General features: G+C 54.7%; 5 protein-coding genes and 2 non-coding genes across 7 annotated transcripts; 3 read left to right on the top strand and 4 right to left on the bottom strand.

Annotated features, from left to right (window-relative positions):
- Window positions 1–174: 174 nt before the first annotated feature.
- On the bottom strand, window positions 175–262 carry SETTUDRAFT_t23. Its single transcript has one exon. It is a non-coding gene; the product is annotated as a tRNA-OTHER (tRNA).
- A 796-nt stretch (window positions 263–1058) lies between these two features.
- Window positions 1059–2576, bottom strand: SETTUDRAFT_163491 (uncharacterized protein). The gene is made up of 3 exons (XM_008029000.1): window positions 2510–2576; window positions 1786–2463; window positions 1059–1723 (listed from the first exon to the last, which is right to left on the bottom strand). Exons 1-3 carry the CDS (start codon window positions 2529–2531, stop codon window positions 1413–1415), a joined length of 1011 nt encoding a protein of 336 aa, XP_008027191.1. The 5' UTR covers window positions 2532–2576; the 3' UTR covers window positions 1059–1412.
- A 344-nt stretch (window positions 2577–2920) lies between these two features.
- On the top strand, window positions 2921–4715 carry SETTUDRAFT_91954 (uncharacterized protein; the record flags this gene model as incomplete). Its single annotated transcript, XM_008028999.1, has 3 exons — window positions 2921–3120; window positions 3172–3280; window positions 3330–4715. The coding sequence occupies 3 exons, from the start codon at window positions 2921–2923 to the stop codon at window positions 4713–4715; spliced, it is 1695 nt and encodes a 564-aa protein (XP_008027190.1).
- Window positions 4716–7659: 2944 nt separating this feature from the next.
- Window positions 7660–9887, bottom strand: SETTUDRAFT_20123 (uncharacterized protein; the record flags this gene model as incomplete). The annotated part of the gene is made up of 3 exons (XM_008028674.1): window positions 7660–9003; window positions 9052–9553; window positions 9607–9887. 3 exons carry the CDS (start codon window positions 9885–9887, stop codon window positions 7660–7662), a joined length of 2127 nt encoding a protein of 708 aa, XP_008026865.1.
- Window positions 9888–10754: 867 nt separating this feature from the next.
- Window positions 10755–15447, top strand: SETTUDRAFT_154255 (glycoside hydrolase family 125 protein; the record flags this gene model as incomplete). The annotated part of the gene is made up of 5 exons (XM_008028998.1): window positions 10755–11912; window positions 11959–13116; window positions 13893–14063; window positions 14113–14264; window positions 14328–15447. 5 exons carry the CDS (start codon window positions 10755–10757, stop codon window positions 15445–15447), a joined length of 3759 nt encoding a protein of 1252 aa, XP_008027189.1.
- A 260-nt stretch (window positions 15448–15707) lies between these two features.
- On the bottom strand, window positions 15708–15793 carry SETTUDRAFT_t22. The gene has a single exon. It is a non-coding gene; the product is annotated as a tRNA-Val (tRNA).
- Window positions 15794–16115: 322 nt separating this feature from the next.
- On the top strand, window positions 16116–17343 carry SETTUDRAFT_163488 (uncharacterized protein). Its single transcript, XM_008028997.1, has one exon. The coding sequence runs from the start codon at window positions 16235–16237 to the stop codon at window positions 17213–17215; it is 981 nt and encodes a 326-aa protein (XP_008027188.1). The 5' UTR covers window positions 16116–16234; the 3' UTR covers window positions 17216–17343.
- The last annotated feature ends 1376 nt before the right edge of the window (window positions 17344–18719 follow it).

Here is an 18719-nt window from a genome sequence, read left to right as displayed (position 1 = left end):
GGGTTATCTAAATGAAGGTGAGGCTCGTAGCCTAGTAGTTTTTTTAGTGAGTAACTCTCTCAGATCTTTCACTTTAAATGAGTCTTCCTCTCAAGTTTTAACGAGTAACTCTCTCAGTCGAATAGGTAGTTTAATGAGTAACTCTCTCATGTGGGTGGACCATAAATATGGTTGTGAGGGGAGAAGGATTCGAACCTTCGATCTTTGCTGACGTGAGACAGCAGAAAATTTTCCAGGCGCTCCACCACTGCGCCATCCCCCCGATAGGACGTGCCTAGTAGTAGTGCGTTGTGAAGGACGCAGGCCGCGTGTGTGGGGGGAGTGATACGGCTAAGCGGCCTGTGCGTGGCTGGAGAAGGAATGCTTGTGAATGCTTGGGCGAGCTTGTCAGCAGATGCATGCGCAACAACCAGGCACGCCAAAGCCGTTGGCGCGCCGGGTGTGGGTGTGCTAGTAGATAGGCACCTGGCTGGTGGTTGTCTCGTGACGCTAGCCTGGCCATGAGCGACTTTTCTGCTGTACACCTAGGTGTTGTTGAGTTGAGTTGACTTTCGGCACGCGAGCGCTCTGCTACTGTACCATCCATGTTCAAGCAACACACCACTCACTCATTACCCATGCTGCCTGTTGCCGGTCCGCACTGTAGTCGCCTCGTATCATAAATTTTGAGTTTAATGATGATACAGAGTTTGATAAGGCTTGTCTTGATTGGCTGCATGGCATCAGGGCTCGGCACCAACACTGCACAGCCAAAGCCTTCGCTGACAGCATCCAATGGCATTGCGGCCGATTCCTGAATCTGCTTGGTATCTTTGTGCCGGTTTGCCTGTGGCACGGGAGGATCCTCGCCGTGTGCCGCTGGACTGTGTGTATACATATATAGGTCCCGGACCCGACTCGCAGGGCGGGCGGGCATGGGCTAGACGGGCCGGTGACGGTGATTTGGCCTATGTAAGCACGGCTAAAGGTTATTGGAAAACAAGTCGATATTGCCGGACATCAGCCCGCCTGAACTGCAGGTAGCTCGCATGGGTCCGTCGAGTGTGGTGGTGGCTGCAAGAATGCAGAGCTTGTCGTGTGTCCATGAGCACAACGAAGGCTGTGTGGCGCGTGAGAGGCGCGTGTGGCGGTGACGTACTTAGTGCCCACGCCAACCTCATGCTGTCCCGGTAACCCACCATCACAAGACATTCAGCAGGAAACAAACACAGCTCCGTCAGCACGCCAGTCAGGCAAGCGCTGGGTGTAGTAGGTGAGCATGGCGATCTGCACGACAAGGTGTAGGTGTGAGCTTTGTGGAGATGAACAATGCCAGCCGTTTGCTGATCACAGGGTGCGCAGTGGCTCGCCAAGGCCATGATTACTGTACTGAACTCTCTCCATGACCCCTTGACGCCGCCCCGTCCCTCAATCTACACATCTATGCCAAGGTCGACCAAACCGCCAGTGGGTGGAGAGAACTGACGCAGCTTGACGCCGCCCTCGTCAAAAATCTTTGCTGTTTGGTCGTCGACCAGGTAGCCCTGATTGTACACCACTTCTGTTATGCCTACCTGCGTGATCTTGACGCTGCACGTCAGGCAAGGACACGTGTTGCAGTAGAGAATTGCGTTGCCCCCGATGCGGTCGCGGCCAGCTTCGAGCAGGGCGTTTTCTTCGGCATGCAGACAGAGACAGGTCGAGAGGGCGGCGCCTCCTTTGGCGGCGCTGTTGCAGCGAGGGCCTAAAACTCCTTTTCAGCACTTGATTCCACAACCGTGGTGACAGAGAGAGAATTGCACATACAGCCGCCCTCGTTGCAATTTGTCATGCCACGGGGTGTGCCGTTATACCCCGTGCTGATAACACGCTTCTCTCGGACGATGCAGCAGCCCACTCTCCTCTTCATGCAGTTACTCCGCAGGGCGGCTAGATCGGCCAGTTCCATGAAATAATGGTCCCAGCTCGGGCGGAGGCGGGCCTCATCGGTAAGGTTGAGAGCACGTATCGCCGCGCGCAAGGATGCTACTGATGTGGTTGAGTTGAGCAGATTGAGTTGTGCGCGATATGAAAGCCCGCTGAGGCCCGTCTTTGGAGCAAACTGGTGCTGGTCGTTTTGCTGCACAAAGTCGAGGATCGTGGGCGGGGCAATCTGGTTGGCTATACATCGGCTGTGGTACCGCTGCCACCGCACCTGGACAGGAGCATCTACGCTGACAAGTAGGAAGAACGGCCTCTTGAGCAGAGCATCGACCACGGCGGCGTCCCATATGTCGGTCGTCACCCACCGCTCTCGCCACCGCAGCGTCACAAAGTCGAGCAGCGACTCGACGTTGTCGAACGTATGTTCCGCATCCACGCCAGCCTCTCTGGAAAGCAGTTTGTCGATATGGGGCGCCACGGCGGGGCCAGCCAGCCGCAGGCGGGTGAAGCTGTACTCGTCAATGAGGCACGAAGCTATCTCGGACTTGCCCGCGCATATTCCTGGGGCGTGTCAGCAATGGGCGGGCGTGTCTCGCGAGGGTCTTGCCTCCGCATACTCCAATCAGCATGGCGGCTCGATGGTGGTGTGGGATGGGCAGCTGGTGGTGCTGGTGATGGATGCTGGGATGATGTCAAGAGTCGGTGTATCGCTGCCTGGCTGGCTGCCTGTCTGCCTGGCCAGCATGTGCCCGCCAATAACGCGTGCGCGTGTGTGCGGCTGCGGGAACGCGTCCTGCCTAGCGCTGCCCCGCCTCGAGGGCTGACGGCATGACATGGCGGGGCACGGGCGAGCCTCATCAGTCATCCACCCACTTGCACTCACTCACCCGCCCACCAGCACAAGGCCTCCATCATGCGCCCTTGACATGTGACGTGCTCCACGCCATAGACATTCGCTGCATGTACCTCTTCGCGGCGCCTCCCATCACCACTACCACTTCCACTACCGCTGCCCGCCATGGCCACGCTCAAGTTTGCGCCCTGGATGAGCGACGTCGACGTCCAGTTCTACGCCGCCCTGGCCCACATCAAGATCAACCATGACAAGCTCGACGACTCGGCCCGCAAGGTGCTCGGCCTGTACGAGGTCCGCCCGGGCGAGCACTCCTCGCGCTCCATGCGCATCCAGATACACCCAAATGCACTGACGTCGGATGAGTATGCCGCTCCGCCTGCATGCCGGCGAGACTGGGCCTGACACCACTGCAGCACGCCCCCGACGTTTTGCCGTGCCGAGGGCATCATCAAGAATTGCAATACCATAGAGGATTACAAGAGCCTTGACCGCGCCGCCATCCTCGACCGCTGCGCCCAGACGGTATGCTTGCCCACGCCCACCAGCGGACCTGCCTCCTGACTGCATCCAGATCTGGGACGCCATTCATGACGGCTCTATTTACGAGTGTCCCTCGCTCCTCTCCTCCTTTACCGCCATCATCTTCGCCAATCTCAAAAAGTACAAGTTCACCTACCACTTTGGCTTCCCTGCCATTCAGTCAGATCCACCGTGGAAGCAAGTAGGCGACGTCACGAGGCTACGCGCGCGAGAGACGACGTATCTAGTCGACGCGGTACAGACATGGCGATATAGTTCCGACGTGCGCCAAAGAGGCTTCTTCCTCGCCAAGCGCATCCGCGGAGGCGGCGACGGCGAAGACAGGCCAAAGACGCCAGTCACACCCTTGGAGGAGTTTGGCTACACATGGGGGGTTGGCAGGCTCGATGCTTATGAAAAGGGCTTCTTCGACAAGGTGGACAGCCAGGACCGCTTCATATGTTTCGCAGACCCCTCGACGTACGAGACAAACCCAGGATGGCCGCTTCGTAATCTCCTCATCCTCATACGGCACCGATGGAACCTGCATGATGCACAGATTCTATGCTATCGAGATACACATACCCGGCGTGATCAGTCCAACTCGTTGATCCTGCAACTGCGCTCTGAACCCGACTCTACTGCGCCTACATCACCCATGCTAGAGCGGCCGACTTCCAGCCCGCACACCCCTCCGCTACCCAAAGTCACAGGTTGGGAGCGGACAGAAACAGGAAAGCTGACTTCCCGCAACGTCGACCTGTCCGAGTACATGGATGAGACAAAGTTGGCAGACCAGGCCGTCGACCTCAATCTCAAGCTCATCAAGTGGCGCATCGCGCCGACAATCGACTTGGAAGTCATCAAGAACTGCAAGTGCTTGTTGCTCGGAGCGGGCACACTTGGCACATATGTCTCCCGCACACTGATGGGATGGGGCGTCAGGAAAATTTCTTTCATCGACAATGCAACCGTCAGCTTCTCAAATCCAGTTCGGCAACCACTCTTCAACTTCAAAGACTGTCTACAGGGCGGGGCAAAGAAGGCCGAGAGGGCTGCCGAGGCTCTGCAAGAGATCTACCCAGGCGTAGAAGCGCAAGGGCATGTCATGGAGGTCCCCATGCTCGGCCACCCGATTACAGACACCGAAAAGACGAATAATGAATTCGGAAAACTACAGGCGCTCATTGCTGAACATGATGCCATATTCCTACTCATGGACACACGAGAAAGCAGATGGCTGCCGACCGTCATGGGCAAGGCACAAGGCAAGATTGTGCTCAATGCGGCGCTGGGCTTCGACACCTATGTTGTCATGCGGCACGGCCTGAAGGCGGAAAAAGAGGACCAAGTAGAGCTAGGATGTTACTTTTGCAACGACGTCGTCGCCCCAGCAGATGTGAGTGATGGCGTATCAATTCAAACGACACGTAGCTAATCGCACACAGTCGCTAAGCAACGCAACTCTCGACCAACAATGCACCGTCACACGTCCCGGCGTGGCTCCTCTCGCATCCAGTCTCCTAGTCGAACTCCTTGTCTCCATCCTCCAACACCCCTCCAAAGCACTCGCACCACCTCCTTCACACCAAGCCAACGCCTCCACCCCAGCTCCCGCATCGTCTCACCCCTCTCTCCCACCCCCCTTCCAACACCCCCTCGGCACAATTCCCCACACCATCCGCGGCTACCTTTCCAACTTCTCCAATCTCCAGGTCGAAGGCAAGCCTTTTGACTGCTGCTCCGCCTGCAGCACCACCGTTCTGGATGCCTACACGGCGGATCCCTGGGGCTTTGTCCAGAAAGCCCTCAACGAGCAGGGCTGGGTCGAGGAAATGAGTGGCCTCAAGGAAGTCCAGAGGCGCGCTGACGAGGCGGCTGCTGATGTCGAATGGGAAGAGGACGAAGAGGGGGGACTCGACGAAGAGGGCGAGTTGTTGTAAATTTTATTCCTAATTGCATCGTATATATCTCTTTGGTGTGTATCCTGGGCACTCCATTATTATTCTCGGGTTGTTGTAGTTGTAGTTGTCTGTAGATAATGCGACGCGTTGGATGAAACAGTCTGGGTCCTGGTCACTGTAGCGTCCTCTATTTTATAGTACATAGTAACTGTTTATTTTGTGATTGAGTTTACGTGCCGATGTAGTGGCTTCCACACAGCAGAGTACATGACACACAACAGTGGTGAGGTACTATACCTTACGAACAATAAGTAGGCAGAAATATAATATAACACGTATCTCCTATAACCAAGCATCTCCCCAAACACAAAAAACAATCAAGAACATAGCAGGATTGCCCAAGTCCCTCTAGTTACTTTTACACAACCGCTTTTTTAAATAGAATCAACCTTCTTACCCAACACAAACACCTACAACCCCACACAAACATGATCCAAAAGAATAAACCAAGCAAGCTAGCTTAGCGTCCTTGGCTGTGCTTAGCTGACTCAGCTTACCTTCGTATCCACCAGCTCTCTATCCACTATTCAGTCTAGAAAGGATGCTAGTACATGGGATTAGTCCTAATCGATATCTTGGTACTAATTTCGCTTTGCATGTATAACATTTACTACATCGGTATAGTAAGTGATTAGTATAGTTTGCGTCTACGCATGAATTAGTATGGAACTATAGAGTTAGGTGGGGAGGGGGAGGGACACGTATAAGTACTTGGATATCTAGTTGCTAGGGATTTAGATTGAGGATCTTGATTCCGCTTATTCTTTTTCTCTCTAAAGAATCTTTATATGTTACCTACATACCCCCCCCTGTCTCTGCATAACAACAAGGACGACATCAACGACATCAAAAATGCGCTCCATACTCCCCACACTCCTCCTCTCCCTCTCCTTCACATCTGCCGTCACAGCCCTGTGTTCGCAGACGAAATCCTGCGGCCCGTGGCGCGGTGTACGTCTCAGAACCACCCCCCCCCCAAAAGCCCCTCCACTTAATCTTCGTCTTCTAAAACTGACAATCGGGAATCGCAGGCTTGTCTCGCTGGGAAGCGGTACGACACGTGCGCGGGCAGCGATGGGCTTGGCGCGGATTGGTGCATAGGCCGCACGTCGGATAGCCTGTTCAGTGTGTGTAGACCGGGTGCTTGTAGTACGGATGGCCAGGGTGTCAAGTCGTGTTATGTGAATTGCTGTCAACCGTAAATTGTTTTTATTTCTATTTTTAACTTGGAGGTGGAGCAAAGAGTGGTGGTAAAGAGGATATACGCGGAGATAAGAAGATAGAGATGTATACAAGATTCTGAATGTTGAGTAACTGGGTACGCGCTTGAGGCTGGTAGGGTGTGGTGTTTACGAGGTTTCTGGTACTGCACAAGGTAGCGGTTGGAATAGTAAGGTGATGATTGATACAACTAGTTTGGATACAAGGAACTATGTACTAAGCGAACAAATAAACGTCTATATTAAGAAGTTATACATATCTTCTATCCTACTTGCTCATCATATACATTGCATCCAACGGATTCCACAAAGGTTCCTTCTATCTCGTCCTCGTTCTTCTTGTCCTTTCTCTCCAATCATATTATACATGCTCCATACATACCCACTCTACCCTCGTCAAAGCCATCCGTCCATGTATCCGTCAACCAGCCCGCCATATCCAACCTTCCTCTCCTCTCCTCTCGTCTTCAACCTCCCCCCCTCCAATCCCCCTTACAAAAAAACAAGACACACAAATAACAAGAAAGTTGAGAAAAAAACACCCCCAACAACACAGCACTAGTACCTGGCTTGACAAATTAACAAGATGACATTTCATTTCACATTTCATCTATCTACATACACGCTACATATCTACATATATAACCGCATCCATGCCATCTACGTCGATACCATAAAATGCCCGTTTCCCCGCATTATCGTCGTGTCGATGACAACTCCCACTCATGCATAACACACTTACTCTATTATTCCCCATTTCACTTTCCTTCTTTCAGTCTGCCTTGAACGCCCCAAAGACAACCCCCTTTTTCGTGTGTGTATGTGTGTGTGATCCACGGTGCGTGCGTGCGTCAGTGTACATACATATATGTACATGCCAAGACGCGACGTGGAGCCGCACAAAGATCCAAATAAGAAAAAAAGGGGGAGGGGAAAAAGGAGATGGGAAATTTCAAATGCAATGCTGACATCCCACATGCAGATGCATGTTTACATATATGCTCATGCTCATGCTCATGCTCGTCCATATCCCAGGAGCTCGGGGCACACAACTATGCATACAAGACGGTATGCAAAAGCCCGTGCGTAAAGCTCTACAAGAGAGAATAGACAGAGAGAGGAAACCGAAAAAGCTTCGCTTCGTAATTAAACAACACACAAAACAAGAACAAATCAATCAAAGAGGTCTCTCATCTTTCTACCGATACGCCCCGGGATTCCCACGGCTGCCGCTTTTCTCAATGTCCTTGTCGGCCTCAGCGTGTCGCGCCTCAAACTCAGACATGTCCGTGTCTGCTCGCCGCACAGGCGGTATCGTTTGCATTGGTGCTCGCTGGGCCGGTAATGAGTAGGCGGGGCTAGAAGTGCGCGGGAGATGCCAATTGTCGTCGTCGATGTAGGTGGGGGGCACGCCGGCAGCAAGATCGCGGTCAATATCGTCCTCCTCGTCGCTGGTACGACTGATAATGGGCAGGAGATTGCTCGAGTCGCCCTTTACGAGGCCGAGTCTTTCTTCTTCCGTCGCGCCGCCTGGGCCTCCGCTTTTGATTTCTCGGCTGCTCTTGCGGCTGTGTCGACTTGTCGGTCGCGTTCTGCTACCGGATGCTTCACCAGTGGAGTCTGTACGGTTTCTCGAAAAGACGTTTTGGAAAGAGAACTGGCGTTTGGCGGGCTGGCCGCCGGGTGGTGGGGGTGCGAGAGACGAGGATTCCGAGTCATGGCGGTCGTGGCGGTCGTGGCGGGGTGGATCGGGAAGCGAGGCGAACTGGATGTGCGAGTCAAGGGGTTTGTACGATGTTTCTTGAGTCATGTTGATCTTGTACGATGCGCCGTCTGGTTCTTGATCAGAGACACCATCGGCTTGAGGAATGGCGGGCAATGTGTGCATGCCCACACCTGAGGTGCCTGGCGCATGCGAGCTGCCGCGACTGCTAGTTGACTTGCCCCGCGAGCGCAATCGTTGGAAGAAACCAGGGTGGAAACTGTCGTTATCGTCATCAGAATCGTCAGTGGGAAATTGTGACATTCCAAGCGGGGGGTGTAGCGACTTGGTCTGCACAATCGTGGTGCTGCGTGTCGGTGGCCGACTGGGATCGAATACTGTCCTCCGTCTACGCAGACCGTCGAACTCAACTTGCTCGCCTTCGCCAATAGGCTGCATATGCTCTTCTTGAATTTTCCGAGCCTCGGTAAGCTCCTTGTCGGACCTTGCTTTTGACAGTGATCGGAGAATGGCGGCACCACCGCGAAGTGTATCGGCTCGCGGCTCGTATTCTGGCTCTTCCATCTCGGCGACAGTCCGCACTTGGTCGAGGTCTCCCTTGAAGACGGCTGAATCCGGCACGTCTTTGGCTGATTTGGATAGTTGCAGAAGGACCACTCCCGAACAGATTTGCAAGAAACCCATGACGACAGTGAGAATCTGCAGCGGTGTGCCTTTGAAACCTTGGAACAAGACAGCCGAGGTGATGATGGTAGCAGATGTAAAGAAGACGTAGTAGGTTGGTGTTACCAACGCCGCGTTGAACAAATTCAGGGCTTTCTAGGCAAAGCTTAGCACTGTCCAAGGATCAATTGGCGAGCGACTTACGTTGAGGTAGATGATCTCGGTCAATAACGTCGCCACGACAAATACTAGCAGCACATAAAGGAACCATTCCTTGAACTGCCCACCATACGTGCCGGAGGCCTGAGCTACCACTGCGGCACCGAGACCTTGGGTTGCGACAACACTGAGACCTCCAATCAGACTGCAGATGGTGATGTAGACCATCATGGTGCGCTTTCCATACTTGGGCCCTAGCCACACAGCAATTACAATGCATGTGACGATGATGACGCCTGCATAACTGAGAAAGCCCGGTGTAAGGACCCATTTCTTCATGTCTTGAATGCGCGCAACAGACGACTGAGCCGGTGCATTGACAGCAATGACGACGGAGCCGATGATGCAATTGAAGCAGCCTACTTTTCCTACAAAACTGAGGCGCTCCTTCAAGAAGATGGTGGACAATATAGCGCACACTACGACCGTGAGTGCACCCATCGGCGTCACGAGGATAGCGTCGGTGAAGGCATATGCGACAAGATTACTGTGCGCGGGTTAGCGGAGCGTCGGAACGGCGTACTCGGCAATGGCGTGTACCAGATCTCTCCAACAATCATCAAAATCATGCCAAGCCACCACCAGCCGTTCTTGAGGTATCCGTAGCCCTCTCCCGCCTCCTCATTGTACTTTTTGTTGGCCTGCAGCAGACCGTGCTTCTTGATGACAAACGACGTGCCGATGAAGACTCCGGACGAAATGGCCAAGACGAGCCCAACAATCTTGTAGTAGGCCGGGCGAGAGGCTGTGTTCCCGCCTATGCCGCCAGAACGCTCGTGGAGTTGGTGGGCGGCATAGAGAAGGTGTGCGGTCGAGTCCATGGCCGGGAGTGGTTTGCGGCGGATGGTGCCGAGTGCTGGTGCACTGGGGGGTTCGGGCTCGGGGGGATGCGTGGGTGAGAAGAGCAGTCTATGGCGGCGACATTAAGGAGAGACTGTGGTGCTCCCAGCCTGGGTGGCAATGCGCACGAGGCTGCACGTGGAGGGCGTTGGATGTCGTGTGCGGCGGTAGTCGTTTTGGGAAGTCTGTTTGGACTAGGGTCTGGGTTCCAGGGTGCGGCGGTGGCGGCGGAGCAGGGTAGGGCAGGCAAGGAAGGCGCAGTCGCAGCGGGAAGTCGCCGTGGAGGAGGGAGGAAGGCGCAACGGACGCAGGGCGCCGGCCAGTGTGTGCACGCAAAAGGCGCAGGCGCCGGCGAGGCGTCGAGTGAATGCAAATGTGAATGTGCTGCGGCGTGCTGGTGCGTAATCGTCGTGCGCGTAGCGGCGGGCTGGTCTAGATGGCCGGGTGATTGGCGGTCGTCCCGTGTTTACACGTACGCCAGCTGAAGGGCTAGGTAGGGCCGACGGTTTCGTGCAGCAATAGTGTGGATGGCGGGGAGTGGGCGCAGGGCGGCTGGCAGGAGGCGAGGGCGTCGGCGAGGAAAAGAAAGAAAAAAAATATCCAGGCACATAGGCAGGCAGCTGGCGGCGTGTTTGGCCTGGCACACCCGGGCCATCAACAAGTTGTGGCAATGCGGCCGCATGGGCAACAGCCGCAACAACGCATGGATGGAGCCCTGGCGAGATTATGAGACGTCACCGGCCAAGCCGCTGTGCGCCCACGACATGTCCCCGCGGGCCCGAAAGCGACGCTCCCTCCGACGCCGCCACAGCCACGCACGACACGCCTCCGCCCATGACTGACTGGCCATGGCCGTCGACACCACCGACCCCCAGGACATCTTCGCCGCCGCCAGCGTGGCCCAGATCCACGCCGCCCTCGGCCAATTGCACGACCACGAGGCCAGCGTCACGCAGCAGCTCGATGCCCTCGTCGCCTCCCAGAAAGACCTCTCGCGCGAACTCGGGCGCCTCGACGTGCTGCGCGCCCGCCTCGGCACCCACGCCGTCAGCACGCGAGCCATCAGCAATGGCATGCTCTCCGACGCCGCCTCGACCGCCGGCCGAATCTCGAGCGCCGTCAAGCGGTTGGACCACGAGCAATCCAATGTCAAGGCGACGCTGCAGGTCGTCGAGCAGGTGGCGGAGCTGAAGGCGTGCGTCCTGGGCGTCCACGGCTCCATGGGCGCTCCCCAGGACTGGGAGACGGCCGCGGGCTACCTCAGTCGCGCCGCCAAGATACCGGAAGAGGTGGTGAATGGCAGCTTTGCAGAGGAGATTGTGCCTACGGCCGAGGTGCCTGACCCGCCGCGGGTGACGCTCGATGCGGCCGCCGAGTCGCTGTGTGGCCTCTTCTTGCGCGAGTTTGAAAAGGCTGCTCAGGAGGGCGACGGCTCCAAGGTGACGCGCTTCTTCAAACTGTTCCCCTTGATTGGGCGCACCGACGTGGGTTTGGATGCATATGGTCGCTACGTCTGTCAAGGTGTGGCGTCGCGGGCGCGCGCAAACTTCAACTCGGCTTCGCCAGCACAGAGAAACGAAGGCTTCTTCTATGGCAACACCATCACCAAGCTGTTCGAGCACATTGCCCAGATTGTAGACGGACACGAGCCGCTAGTCGAGCGCCACTACGGCCCCGGCATGATGCAAAAGGTTATTGAGCGTTTGCAGATCGAGGCCGATGTGCAAGGAGGCATTGTGCTCGACACATGGCACGACGAACGCCAGATCGAGCGCAAACTGACCGAAATCAAATCATATGCCTTTTCCTTCCTAGTCCAAAGCTTCCTCCCAGCCCAAAAGCCTGCTTCCGGAATACCCCGCTCGAGCTCACCGGCTAACGGCGCGGCGCGCACGAGTGAAGATGAAGGGGTCGACATGAAGGAGATTGATGGTCTGCTCGGAGAAGGCGCTCTTATCCTGGGGCGGTATGCCCTGTATACTCGCTTTCTCTCTGACAAGTGCGCGGTAAGTACGCTCGGCAAACGTCGCGGTCCATTACTCATGAATGCAGCCCTACGAGCCTGAGGACCAGATTGACCATGGTTTGGTGATGCCCAGTTTCTTAACGACCAGCAACCTCCACAAGAAGGTGACGAGCCATCTCATCGAGCCCGTAAACGCCATGACGACCTTCTTTTTCCGTCGGTCGGTGGAGAAAGCCTTCCAGCTAGACGAGTCTCCGTCAGACCTCACTCTGAACCCAAACAAGCCTCTTGGAGCCAACCCGCCCTTCATAACCTCGGCCGTTGACGATGTCATGTATATTGTCAACCAGGTCTTGCAAAGAACGCTTGCAACATCGCAGCGAGCCGTCGTGTCGAGTGTAGTCCCCGCGGTAAGCCACATCCTGGGCGCCGAGTTCATCGGTATGATACAGAGAAAGATGCGAGACGAGAGCTATCCGAAGCCCGTCATACAGGGCGGATTGCCCCCCGAGGACAAGGTTATTGCTTTTCTAGTGCTGCTCAATAACCTTGACATTGCCAATGACTATGTCAAGCGCATAGTTCAGCAACAGCTGCGCACGCAGCCACAGCCTGGCCAAGAGGATGCTCACTCTCCGTTGCACGACCTGTTCCCCTTTGGCCACGACGCCACGTTTGTTCAAACCACGCTCAAAAACATGGAAAAAGCATTTGCAGCCAAGAGCGGCGACCTGCTCAATGACGGCATCACTGTTCTCTTTTCCAACGTTCTGAAACCGCGCATTCGGCCAATCCTCGCCGAGGCTTTTAGGGATATCAAGTACGACCCCGGTGACGAGGACGCAGACGACGAAGACACTGATGAGGCCGACCTTGTCAGAGCGCGCTTTGACCGGGGCTGGGGCGTGGTAATTCGTCCCATTAAACGCATCCTCACCTCACCCAACTTCGACCGCCTCCTTGCCTTGGGGATGAACTATCTCGCTTCTGCGCTGGAAAAGCGCATCAAGAGCTATTACGGCAGGGTCAACGAGCTCGGCGCGGTCCGGCTCGAGCGGGACATTGCAGGAATCATCACGGCAGCTACGAGTGGCGGCGCGTATGCCCTGCGCGATGCTTTCCAGAAATGCACGCAAATGACGTTGATACTGAATATGGAGGACGACGAGTTTGAGCAGATAGCCGGAGACACGACGGGCGACTCTGGCATCTCGTGGGTTCTTGATGCAGAAGAAAGGAACAGAGTGCGGGCCATTGTCAAAGGATAAATTAAAGTTCAAACCCACCCATTAGCGCGGAGATGCAACTACGGATGTTTCTATTTCGGAATCCGCGCCGGCGGGTGATCTGAGTTGACTTGGCATATACAGAGGTGGCTTTCAAAAGTTCTTGCTAAGGCGCGGATCCATCGGACCGAATTCTCGTGATAACGTTTCCATTATTTACTTAGCGTGCAAGAAATAATGCCTAATATAGTTAGTGTATTACTGTAAGTGTATACTTTAGTAGCTATTATTCTCTCCAAACTTCTATTTTAAGGGCTTTTAGTTGCGCATATAGTATAATTCTTAGTCTTCGGCTATATTTTCGGTGGTAACCAAGGAACCCCTGTCAGCAAGAACTTTTGAAAGCCACCTCTGTAATATAGATACACTAGCCCGCCCGTCACATGTGCACCAAGTAGACTTTCAACCTCCTCGTCTCACGCGCGACCTTTGGCATTCCGCTCACTCCTTTTTGGCCTAATACTATTGATGGGATCCGTATAGCCGACCGTACCGACAGCCTGTCACTGTCCGAGCTTGGCTCGGACATTTATCCTCAACAATCCTAATCCTGGTCACGCCAACTCCAGTATATTAGGCTTTCTCTCGGTGCGAGGAGCCAGCTCGCTGGCTGTCCTTTGGTGCCGTGATATTGTGTGTTCGTTCCGCTGCCCGTCGGTGCCATGTGGCTGTCACGCTTAGGTGGGCTGTGGCCGTGGGTCTCGCTTCTTGTGGCACCCTTGGCAGGGGCCCAGTGCCCGCCCTACCAGAACCACGCCGCAAACCTCCACGAGCCTTTTAGTACGGGAAGATGGAATTTGAGCTATGCGAGGCCAATTGAGGAGTGTAGGACTTTCCACTCGCCAGAGGTTGAAGAAACGATTGCCCGACTGCAAAATGTCATCAAGGATCCTGATCTATTCCGGGTACAGTATTGCGTATATTTTCTGTAAAATATTCACTAATTCGCATCAGCTCTTTGAAAACACATGGCCGAGTACACTCGACACGACGATTGCCTGGCGAGGCCTGTCAAACACGAGCAATTCCATTGAGCTCGAGGGGCGTCAGATGAGCCTCAAGCCCGAGGAACTAACTTTTGTCATCACAGGTGATATTGAAGCCATGTGGCTGCGCGACTCGGCCAACCAACTCCAAGCCTATGTTTCCGTGTTGAAGGCAAACGCCAGCCACGATAGTCTTGCCAGCCTGTTCCGCGGTGCCATTAACCTGCAAGCACGTTACATTCTCGGCGATCCCTTCTGCAATGCCTTTCAAGCGCCTGATGAGAGCGGCCTATACCAACATAACAGCCAGAACAGTGATACCATTATGCCGCCATACGACTACTACCGCGTCTTTTCCTGCCAGTGGGAACTCGACTCTGTAGCCTCTTTCCTGCAGCTCTCGGCCGACTACGTGCGCGCCACCGACGACTACGAATTCTTCAAACAGTCCAGCAACTGGGCCAAGGCCGTCGAGCTAGTCCTCAACACCACAGACAGCATGATGATTGGCAGCTACGCCGACGACGGCTCATGGCAGCACACCCCATACACCTACTGTGCCCCGTACGGCGGCACCCCGATTAACAATTGCAACGGCAGCCCGCACCGCGGCCACATTGGCCTCGTCCGCTCATTCCACCGCCCCAGCGACGACGCATGCACCTACCAGTACCTGATCCCGTCCAACATGATGTACGCGACAGCGCTCAACGCCTCAGCAACCATAATGGCGCAAACCGACTCAGCGCCGCTCGCCACGCGCATGCGCGAACTCAGCGTCAGCATCAACCGCGGCATCGAGCAGCACGCCGTGGTGCACGACGCCACGCACGGCAAAATCTACGCCTACGAAATCGACGGCTACGGCTCCGCAAACATCATGGACGATCCAAACGTCCCGTCTCTACTCTCCGCCCCCTGGCTCGCCTACACCACCCCCCAAAGCACCATCTACAAAAACACCAGAAACAAGCTCCTATCGCGCGATAACGCTTACTACGCCGTCGGCCCCGCAATCACAGGCATCGCAAGCCCACACACCCTGCCCGGCAACCCCTGGCCCATGGCCCTCATCATGACCATCCTGACTTCCGACGACGACGCGGAAATCACACAGAATCTGCGCTGGCTGCTCCAGAGCACAGATGGCCTCGGCTTGATGCATGAGAGCGTCTCGGCGAGATCCGTGAGTACTTGGTCGCGCCAGTGGTTCAGCTGGGCAAACGGCATGTTTGGCCAGATGATTCTCGATCTGGAGAAAAGGAAGCCGCATCTTTTGCGCGTGAGCTTTCAGGAAAAATAGCCGCTTGCTTCAGGTACTGATCTTCTTGTATATAGTTTTTTGGGGAGCGAATATCAAGTCTTGTTGTTGTAGTTGAAGCATTGGCGTTCCAGATACCACCTGTGTTTACCAGCTGGAAGATGAAAATGCAACAGGCAAGGTCGTACGCATTCGTGACAACGGGCACCAAAGGACAGGGGCAAACAAAAACCCCTAGAAAGAAAAAGAAAAAGTCTGGATTGACTCCAGCGCAGGAAGATACCAAAAACAAAAATGAAATTTGACTCAACCGAGGCTCGAACTCGGGACCTTTCGCGTGCTGCACGGATTGTGAGGCGAACGTGATGACCAACTACACCATCGAGCCGATTTTATGGAAATAAGGAAGAATTGGTTTTTTGAGTAGTCAATATGAGGGTTTCACGAACAAGCACGGGCTGTCAAACTTCGTTAATATGCGGGGCTCATACCCTCCCCTCCCCCCCCCACTTCTCGCCTCTGCCCCTCGCCATCCTTAGTTCCTCCGTACGCATATACATGCCACAGCTGCAGTACACATGTATTGGCGGTTTCACAGCCCCAAGGGCGTAACGGCAAAGCGTGCCGCTTACCTGCATGTGCTCACGGCGCAGCGCGTATAAAAGCGGCTCTCACACCCTTTGAACTCACTCTCCCCGCGTCTCACAACCGCACTGTCTTGCTTCTCTTCTTGTTTCTTTCTCTTTCCCTTGAATCCCGTTCGTTCGCCATGCCGCCGCTTAAGCAGCAGCTACCATGGACAGAGGCGCCGCTGCTGATCAACGCGCCGATGGCTGGGTTCGCGGGGGGCAAACTGGCGAGTGGAGTGACGCTTGCGGGGGGTCTGGGTATGATTGGCGGGGTGGCTAACATGGAGGATGTGGCGGGGGAGCTTGAGATTGCTGTTGCGGGGCTCGAGGGGACGGCGCTGGCTGCCGCGGGAATGCTGCCGGTGGGTGTTGGATTTCTGCTGTTCATCACGAGGCTGGATGAGGTGGTGCCGCTGGTCAAGCGGTACAGGCCTGCGGTTGTGTGGCTGTTTGCGGCTGCTGCGCTGGAGGATTATGCAGGGTGGACGCGGGCGCTGCGTGAGGCTTCGCCGGGGAGTAGTATCTGGATCCAGCTGGGGGGTGTGGCGGCGGCGCTGCAAGTTGCGACGACGGCGAGGCCCGATGTGCTTTGTCTGCAGGGTGCGGATGCCGGGGGCCATGGATTCGAAAAAGGCGCTTCTATTGTCTCGCTGCTGCCTGAAGCTTCGGATGCTCTCGCTGCAGCGGGTTTCACGGATATCCCGCTTGTGGCTTCGGGTGGTATCGCAGATGGACGCGGTGTTGCAGCTGCTCTCGCCTTGGGCGCTCAGGGCGTCGTCATGGGAACGCGGTTCCTGGCCTCTCGCGAGGTCAAAGTGCATCCAGTCTATCAAGCCGCAGTTCTTGAAGCCACAGACGGCGGACAGGTGACTACGCGGTCGAGGCTGTTTGATCAATTGCGCGGCCCCAGTATCTGGCCGGAGCTGTACGATGGACGTGGTCTTGTTGCGCAGAGCCACGCGGATTTCTCAAACGGAGTGAGTTTGGAGGAGATTCAGCGGTTGCACAATGAAGAGGCGGCTGGCGAAGGCCAGGGCTTCAAGACTGGCTTGCAGGGGCGTGCGGCAATCTGGGCGGGCACGGGCGTGGGGTTGGTGAAGGAGGTTGAAAGTGCAAAGGATATCGTGGAGAAGATACGTGCAGAGGCGAGGGATATTCTGCTTCGGGTGTCGAAATTGTAGGATAAGCAGGGTTAGGTTCCGTTTCTGGTTACATGACCTTGATCTTGGTATTCCATGTCTGGCTACAAAAGAGCGATGATACTTGCTCCATCTCCACCACAATCTGCATGAAGCAGTGAAGTCTTCATGCTGTTGTTCCTCCAAACTGACGTCTTCAAGCCCCATAAGCCCGTGTGTACGCTTGTTTGTCATACCAAAATCCACTGTTACATTGAGTTGCATCTATAGGAAATGAGCTTCTAGCATCAGTCTTGAAATGTCCGAGTTCGGGGTTTCAGCATTCAACATGATGGTTCACCAACTCTCCGCTTCTCAAGAAATAAATTCACCATGCTAGAAAGTAGCAGTTCGCACACAAGCCAGAGGGATGATATGAGTATTCATTATTTGACTACACTCGCTGGCTACAAATCATCAAACCTTGACACTTGTCATACCTAATACCATCAAGGGCGCCGACAGGTTTCCATCATGTACACATCATCTAACCACAAAGTCCCTACTAACCTCAGAAACCAGTCGCACAACTATTCAGCCACCAGCACAAAAGTCAAAACGCAACTTCGATATTCTGGCTTTCGTCGGCAATAGGAATTGCCCAGTTCAGGTATTTTCTTAGTATTAGATAGGTAGATTAAACCACAAACCACATGCACCCCTCCCTCTCCTCCTCCAACACTCTCAAATCCCACACTTGAGAAGAACCCAAGAAACAAAAAACACGTCTCCTATCCATCTACACCGCATTTTCCACTCGTTGTCCCCATGCAAGTCTTATATCGAACCCGCATCTCCCATCCATCCATCCATCCATTCAATCATTGATCCAAAGAGTAACCCACGCAGCATCGCCACGTCAATCCTCAGCACCAACAACAACAACCACAACCACAAAACAACCAATAACACAAAAATAAAAGTGTGGGGTATCCCAAGCATCCGCGAACCGAATCCAACAAGCACAAAATTATCCCGACAATCATACAGAAATGAAAAAACAACAACAACAACAACAACAACAACAACAACAACAACAACAACAAAAAAACGAGAACTACATACATGGTCATCCCACCAATGATGCCACAATACCCTCCTCTTTCTTTCTTTCCCCCCCAAACCACCCCCGAGAACCTTAGCATGGGACCAAGTAAGATTCACCTCACTTAGTTAGCCCAACATGCAAACACCCAAAAACCCCACAACCACGCTAACCAGCCACAACGACACCTGAGCGCCATTGGCAGCTGCGCCTGTAAACTGCGCGATACCCGTCTGATTCGCCTGTACAGGCAGTGCGCTGGCGTTTGTGGGGACGAGGAAACCTGCGCCCATGGTGACGGTGGCTTCGAGTTTGGGGAGGGCTTGGGTGGGCATGGAGGCGAGGATGGGGGGAAGTGGTGGGGCTAGCATGGTTGTTGTTGTTGCTGTTGCTGTTGGGGCAGGGGTGGTGGATGCAGCGGCGGGTGAGGAGGAAGAGGAAGAGGAAGAGGAAAATGCGGAG

This window comes from Exserohilum turcica (genome assembly GCF_000359705.1).
Source record: "Exserohilum turcica Et28A unplaced genomic scaffold SETTUscaffold_3, whole genome shotgun sequence".
Classification (NCBI taxonomy): Eukaryota; Fungi; Ascomycota; class Dothideomycetes; order Pleosporales; family Pleosporaceae; genus Exserohilum; species Exserohilum turcicum.
The sequence above is the reverse complement of the archived record's forward strand: the minus strand, read 5'-3'. Positions and strand labels throughout refer to the sequence as shown.

Bases quoted from the DNA above. Each gene is read 5' to 3' on its own strand.
- SETTUDRAFT_163488 (XM_008028997.1), top strand. From the start codon at position 16,235: ATGGCTGGGTTCGCGGGGGGCAAACTGGCGAGTGGAGTGACGCTTGCG.
- SETTUDRAFT_163491 (XM_008029000.1), bottom strand. From the start codon at position 2,531: ATGCTGATTGGAGTATGCGGAG. The intron at 2,464-2,509 runs GCAAGACCCTCG...GACACGCCCCAG, and splicing joins GCTGATTGGAGTATGCGGAG to GAATATGCGCGGGCAAGTCC. The intron at 1,724-1,785 runs GTATGTGCAATT...AAGGAGTTTTAG, and splicing joins AAATTGCAACGAGGGCGGCT to GCCCTCGCTGCAACAGCGCC.